Source organism: Sinocyclocheilus anshuiensis, unplaced genomic scaffold (assembly GCF_001515605.1).
Source record: "Sinocyclocheilus anshuiensis isolate Anshui unplaced genomic scaffold, SAMN03320099.WGS_v1.1 scaffold445, whole genome shotgun sequence".
In the NCBI taxonomy this organism is placed as follows: Eukaryota; Metazoa; Chordata; class Actinopteri; order Cypriniformes; family Cyprinidae; genus Sinocyclocheilus; species Sinocyclocheilus anshuiensis.
Window position 1 is genome coordinate 394487 of NW_015540852.1, and position 8075 is coordinate 402561.

An 8075-nucleotide genomic window follows, 5' to 3' on the forward strand; every position below is an offset into this window, starting at 1 on the left:
CGGTATTCTGTCACGGGTGCACTGCTGAGCGGACTGAGGAGCAAGGAACGGAGAGAGACGAGGAGTACATTAATCCAAATGGGTTAAATTAACACAAAGGAACACTCACGCTATACATGACATGAGCATTCACATACATACAATACCGGACGCTGGAGCACACACAGGGAACACTATTTATACACATGACAGGATGAGACTGATAGATTCAGCCGTTTCTTTAGTACATAACCGACTGTGTTTCCTGGGATATTTACCAAGACATGCATTTTCATGTAATTTTGTCTGTTCATTCAAGCACAAAAGCGAAAGAGAACTCAATTCAGTATTCATGTGCTGTCTGAAGATTTCTGTGTAAACAATTTTTTTTTTAATAATAAAATAAAAGAATTCCATTTTAAAACGATTCATCATTATTACTCCTGCAATTAATATTTAAGTAAATTCAACCTATTTTTTTATCCACTCTACTCTTTTTGCCAAGAAGTGGAAGAATCTCTCTCACAAGCCTGCTTTGGTGACCAACGATTGCCAATCCTCCTCTGGTTCCACTTCACCCCGCATCCAGTTTTAGTGAAGCATTGGGTTTCGATCACTTCCTGACAAGAACACACAACCCCTAGTGGCACTCTGGCCCTCAGAAATGTTAACCGTTTTCAGGGTTTCAATGCTCAAACGCAAGCAGAAGAACAAGAATCATGCAATGAAAATGTTCACCAAGTCTAGCCTTAATCTGCTGCTTCACCTCTGGTGAGGTCGGAGGTTCATCACAGATGTGGCAGAAGCTAACATCCCCATTAGTTGCAGATAGGGTTGCAAAGGGGTGGAACATTTCCTGTAAATTTCCGGAAACTTTCCAAAAATCCCTGTAATATTCCCAAAAAATCCCGCAAAGTTTCCAAAATTTTTGGAATGTTTCTGAATTTTACTGGAAATTTTCCACCTTTTTGCAACCCTAGTTGCAGAAGCCATGAGGAATTTTTGTCCCTAGTCGGAAGCGAATCAGTAAGAGACTAATATTGTCTTTCTGAGCATGTGACAATGTTGCAGACATAAGAGAAATTAAAAGAACATTCAGAAAATGCATTTCCACAACTAAGCCTTATCTAGCAGAATGACAGTGAGCCCACAGTGACATGACCCACCTCTCAATGTTTGTATCACTATACTGAAGCTCCACCATGTTGCTCTGTTACCTCCATGGTGCAATCTGGAAAATGTTATACTTTGTGCACTTGATAATCAAGCTGATGCTCCCTTCATACGTTGTTTATCAGAAAAATCCTCAAAAAATTGCTTAATCAGATCCACCATAAATTTTCCAGCTCCCACTGCAGCCTTTTTGAACTTGAAAAGTGTCTTTAAGTTTATTAGATTAGATCAGATTGTTAAGAAATAGTTTTTCTTTCAATCTTAGGCCATCTTCTCAATTAGCCAGTGCCATGTTGTCAGTAGCAATAGCTTTTGAGAAGATTTGACACCTTGACAAAACTTAGGGTATTAACTAAAATTTAGGATGCTAACTAACATGTAGCCCATTTAAAGTGAATTATTTTTAGTTTACAATTTTGTGAACCTGATGTAGGGGAGTTTAGTGAACACATCTACGCCCTACACATCCAACTCCACAACGCTACTACCCCGATGCAAATGTTCTTGAGAGCAGCCAGGCTTCTGTTTGTGACATCTGAGACTTTAAGACCTAAAACTAAAAAATAAATAAATAAATAAATAAATAAAAGAAACAATGTTCTTAAAATAATGGCAAGAGTTTTAGCATCTTCATTTTTAAAAAATGTTCAAAGAATCTTACATAGTCTTAAATGGTTTCTAGAGGCACATTAATTCATTTTCCATGTGTCTTTTGGCTTTTGCATCAGCATATATATACGACATTTATAAAATAGACTTCAGAAACACTATTTCTGAATTATTTACTGTAATAATAACTGTTTCTGAATGACTAACTATTACAGTAACTGTTATTTTCTCTATTGCATTGTCTTTGAATGTCAGTAAAACACTAATATTTTATTTAGTCCAAAAAGATGAAAGTCGTATGGGTCTTATGAACAACATGAGGTGAAGCAATTATGACAGGATTTTCATTTTTGTCATAATCACTTGTGAATGTGTTTATTTGTGTTACAGAGCAAAGAAGGCATTGACCTGCTGGAGCGCACACATGAGATATCAGAGAAGATCAAGGCCAAATGGATCAGCCCAGATGTGAGTCACATACATAATTGCCTTAACACTTTTTTTTTTCTTCTTCAAATTACCATTCTGCACTTAAAATCCCACACCTACTGCACCTGTCGCTTCTAGGCAAGTTCTTATACATTCCAGTATGTAGTGTTTTCTTTCTCCAAACATAACGCTGCTCATTTAAACCAAAATGTTCTATTTTGTCTCATCCATCCACAAAACATTTCTCCAGTATTCCTCTGGCTTGTCCACATGATCTTTAGCAAACTGCAGATGGGCAGCAATGTTCTAACAGTGTGTTTTAATGTTCTAACAGATGGGTAACAGTGGTCTTGAATTTCCTCCATTTGTACACAGTCTGTCTGACCGTGGACTGGTGGAGTCCAATCTCTTTAGAGATGGCTTTGAAACCTTTTCTAGCCTGATGAGCAACACCAACTCTTTTTCTGAGGTCCTTCAAATTAACTGCCAATCCTAGAGATTCACATACTTTTGCCACTCACAGATATGTAATATTGGATCATTTTCCTGAATAAATAAATGACAAAGTATATATTTTCATCTCATTTGTTTAATTGGGTTCTCTTTGTCAACTTTCGGGACTTGCATGAAAATCTGATGATTTTTTGGGTTATATTATACAGAAATATAGACAATTCTAAAGGGTTCACAAACTTTCAAGCAACACTGTATATTCCAAGCAGCCATCAATCAGTGCCATGATGATCCTTACATGACCCCTGATTCTGTTACTCTTTGTTTTTGATTATATGATTATTACTATTAGGACTGGGTATCGATTCAGATGTTCCAATTCGATTCGATTTTCAAGCTCTCAATTCGATTCGATTTCGATTTTCGTATTTTGAAGAATATGGATAACCAAACTGTTTTGGTCCCCATTGACTTCCATATATTTTTCTCCATACTATGGAAGTCAAGTCAATAGGGCCCATCAACTGTTTGGCATATAGCTTTGTTCTTGTCCACAGTATCTTTGTCATCGTGCTTGCGAAATCTAAAATGATTCCATACCTCTGACTTTTTATGTGAAGGTGGTGGACGTCGGGAATGCACCTGAATCCGCCATTTTAAGCAATGAATGAATGACGGACTCCCCGTTGTAACATCGCGCAAGGCAAATAAGGGGGTGACATCTAGTGGATTAGACTAGTAATAAGATTAACGTAAATCGTATGTTCAATGTTTGTGGAAATAAATATAGAAAAAAATCGATTCGTGGCCTTCGAGAATCGATATTGAATCGACCACATTTAAAAAAACGATATATCGAAAAATCGTTTTTTTTGCCCAGCCCTAATTACTATATAGGTTTGTTGTCAGAGGTTTGTGTAGCTGGTTTCAATTTAGCTTGTCTTTTACCTTACAGCCAAAGTAATCCTTCTTAAGCCTCTCAGTGGTTTATTTTTAAAGGGAAATGTTTGTTAATGTTTCAGATGAGTGTAGAAGAGCTGGAGCAGTATGTGAACCAGCAGTTCGATGAGCTGAATAGGCTGGTTCGCCTGGAGGAGTGGAGTGTCCTGCACCTGGTGGATCTAAAGGAGGCGTTCCTCACTGCCCAGGCTGCTGAGAAGATTTCTGAGATTAGTGTCCACACTGAAAAACTGCAGGAGGAAATGGATTCTATCACACAACAGCTGAGTGAACTGGATCAGACAGAGCAGAATGGAGTCGCCCCTATGTCCCTGGCCCCACTGTTGGCCGCTAGACCATCACGTCCACCTGAAGCTCTTGTGGAGCGCATGCCACTGGTTAGTCTCTTTTTGTTTATATATTGCGTTTCTTAATGCACATTATTTCAGAGTAGCTTTACAGAAAAAAAAAAAGAGTAATATTCGGTAAGGGTGTCGAAAGTAATCGTTTCTTCGATGCATCGCGATGCAGACGAGGACGAATCAGTATCGGTTCAGTAATAGACCATAACCGATTATAACGTACTGACGCTTTTCTGACGTCATTTGTCGCATACGTGCTTTGTCGCGGTAGCATACATTAGGCGCGTTCGGCTTGAAGCGCTGCTGCGCAGAATGATCAGTGTATGACCAAGTACCGCGAGAGCGATAAGAGAGCAGATGGATCCTTATGCTTTCGCGGTTGATGTCATACATTCATCCTGCTGCTTCAAATCGAAAGCGCCTAATGGCAGAGGGAGGCGAGACGCGAGTGCGAGTAATTAAAAATGCTCCAACTACTTTAAAAGCCGACATCTGGCCACATTTCGGCTTTTATGAACAACCTGGTAAGCACGACCTGGAGAAGACACGCTGTGTGTAAATCATGTCACGCACAGTGAAATATGTAGGGGGTAGGGATGGGCAAATTAATTACTTATATGACTGGGTATCTAAAATGTAACTGAATAAGTCCGAATTAAAACTTATTCGTAAAGTAAGATCTGGGGGATCGAACATTTCGACACGCAAAGTGAATCACGCACGTGACTGGAAAGTGAAGCTTCATTTGTCATTGGTCACGTGATTTCTATGACAATTAACAACACAACACAAGCTTCGAATCGAGGCTTTATCTAGCACGCCCATTTATTCTCGACACAAGCTCCGATACCTCGGTTCAAATGTCACATCACTAGCGGGGGTAATACCACTAACTTAAGAAACCAGATCAGGTACAGTTCATATATCTGACTGCTTGTATTTATTGACAAAATTGTATAAATGTGAAGTAAAATTGAAAATTGAGGATGCATTGCATTGTCAATGCATTGTGATGCATCATGATATCGTATTGAACCGAATCGATGACATGATAATAGTAACCGAACCGAACCGTGAGACCAGTGTAGGTTCACACCCCTAATATTCGGGGAAGAGGTTGAGTACATTTACACATTTGCCAGATCCTTTTATCCAAAGGGACATTTCATTCAAGGTATACATTTCCTGGGAATCAAACCCATAACTTTGGGATTGCTAGGGCCATGCTCCACTGTTCAAGCTACAGGAATGCAAGTATGAGTCATATATTAGTTAGGGAAACTCAGATATATTTAGTCAATGTAACTGAAGGATATTGATCAATATGTAATTAATTGCTTATAAGGTCCATCCCATATTGTTTTCTGAGGTGGTCAAAGATAACTGGCGGTTGTTCATTCATGTATTCTCGAAGTCCCTAAGATCAATCATAGTGGTCCATGCAGTCATCAAGCATCGGAGAGGGGGTCATGCTGGACCTGATACAGGCATCATGTCAGCATTTCATAGTTATATTAATGTTATTCATGGAAATAAATTTTCACAAGGCTTTTGTAAAAATGAGAAATGTTCTTTATTTGTGTCTTCCTTGTTAGCATTCCCTGTCAATACAGTTTGTGGTGCAGAGATGAGTCATGGACTAAATAAAAGACTACATTAAAAAAAGAGAGAGAAAGAAAGGAAAAGGAAGCTACAGAAGGGCAGACAACTTATGACTATTTTCAGATGAAAGGTGTGCATTTGTTATGCAATTTGAAAACTGCTGGAACGTGAGAAAAGCAATCACTTTACAGTTACTTGATATGGACAAGACTTCAGCATTACATATTTGCATCAACAGGTATTGACAGGCACCAGTAAAATCAGTCTGGAGAGGCCTTTGGATGTATCCCTACATTTAGCCTCCAGAAATCTCACATTCAGGGTAGAACATCAAATTTTGATGTTGTCCATATTAATGGCAGCTTTCTTGTTCTCAGACTGTGATCTTCTGCATGAGCATTGTGAAAAGTAAGACATACTGCAAAAAGATCCTGGGTTGTCTTGCTTCACGCTTCACACTGCTTATAATTTCCCCGGGGTTATTCTGGGTATTCGTAAACTGACGTTTCACTTTGCACATTCCTAAACCCTGGGTAAATACTGTCGGGTTTTTCCTGAACATACTTTTTGGACTATAATATAATATAATAATAAGAAAATAAACTGTAAGAATAAAACGGTCTCTTCTTCGCTCCAACTGATGCGTTTCCTATCACCATTTGACACTTTTCTCCTCAAACACTGAAACTACAGTTTATACAACACGCAGTGTTTCTATGTCTGTCCAAAGCACAAGAACACAAGTCACTCGATTGGGTGTCCATTGCTAAGCATCTAGCTGTAACATGCACTTAGTAATTTGAGTTTCAAAATTCAGATCACATCAGAAATATGTGAAACGTTTCCTCCCATTCGATCTCATTTTAAAGCTGAGAAAAATGAATGAAGCTCGGATAATTAAAACAAGTCTGGCACCAATAAGAAATGTTTTTATTTATTTATTTTTTAATTTAATAATTTAATTTGGCTACACTAAGTATTCGGATTTACGTTTATGGAATTACTTTTGTGTCTTTTTTATGCAATCAAACATACTGTGTTTGAGAGAAAAACAAATTATATTGTACCGTATTGGCCCGAATATAAGACGACCCTGATTATAAGACAACCACCCTTTTTCCAGATGTACCTTTTGGAAAAAGGCTTTTTAAAAACCAAATCTAGTTTTTTCTCAGTAAAACACATTTTGTCTTCAATTATTTTCATATTGCATATTTTTCCTATTTTAACTTTTGTTTTGAAAGTATGGTAAAAAAAAAAAATGTACCAACAACCACATTAAAAAAATATACACTTAAAAAAAAAAAAAAAAAAACACGTAGCCCATCTGAATTAGGACATTTAGGCTATCCATCTAATAATAATTACCAAAATCTTATTAAGAGTAGAAGTTAAATCTTACTGTAGTCTTCAAATCTGGGTACTGCCTTACGTTTTAAAATCACAAAGGGAGTTTGGTCCCATCAGGCTAACGTGACAGTCACGACTCATGCAGCTGTAAGGTTTTCTTACTCTTTTGTTTTAACTTGCGATCTTTACAACACGCATTACATTACGTATTTCATGGCACACTCGTTTTATGCGAATTTGGCGCCACCTATTGTTGTGGGTGTATTATTGACATGTCAAAGTCTAGACCCTGAATATAAGACGACCGCGTTTTTTCAGATGTTATTTACAAGAAAAAAACATCGTCTTATATTCGGGTCAATACGGTAATTAAAAATAAATAAATAAATAAAAGATTCCATATAAAAATTCTTGCTAAGAATTTTTTTAATTACAAAAATTAAGTAATTGATAACAAAACTCTTTGCATTGCAAATAAATATTCTATGCAGTTTAAACACTTTTCATTACACACCCATATATTTTAGGAAATGCATAGAATATTTATTTGCAATGCAAAGAGTTTTGGGTAACACTTATAGTATAGGGGCCATTTCTCACTATTAACTAGTTGCTTACTAGCATGCCTATTATTAACCTATTGACTGTTTATTAGTACTTATAAAGCACATATTCTGCATGAACATATTCTACATCCCTAATCCTACTGTAGTGTCTGGACCAATCAGACACACAATTTTTTTTTAGTTATTTAACAAATACTCTGTAACACCCCTCAGTCAACAAACCAACTATGAGGGTCTATGGACCCTTCCCCCGAAATGCATTTAACACCTCAGAAAGGCAGAACAGGCCTCTGGTTCCATGGCAACCAATGCTGATATCACTGGTTTTATTGCCCAAAAGAATGCGGGCAGAGAAACTCACAATTCATTTACCCTTAGGAAAGACAAACAATGCCCATAAAAATTGACTCTTCACTAATTAATTCATAGAAAAACCTTTCTGTGAATGAACACACATCTCCTCAGGACATTGTGTATACTATTACTGTTCTTGTATATTGTCTTTTGAATTGTATACTGTTTTGTGTGTGTGTTATGATAGATCACTAGTTAATATAACCCCACCGATACCATGTTTGGTCTCTTTGAATTTGTCTTCTGATGATCTAAACGA

General features: G+C 37.3%; 1 protein-coding gene across 1 annotated transcript in view; it reads left to right on the forward strand.

Moving 5' to 3' along the window:
• The window catches only part of LOC107687763 (tripartite motif-containing protein 44-like), a 30025-nt gene that overhangs the window by 9076 nt on the left and 12874 nt on the right, over window positions 1-8075 (forward strand). Inside the window, exons 3-4 of the mRNA XM_016485218.1 lie at window positions 2152-2229; window positions 3666-3980. Of these exons, the coding sequence (XP_016340704.1) occupies window positions 2152-2229; window positions 3666-3980 (393 nt within the window). The remainder of the gene's footprint in view (window positions 1-2151; window positions 2230-3665; window positions 3981-8075) is intronic.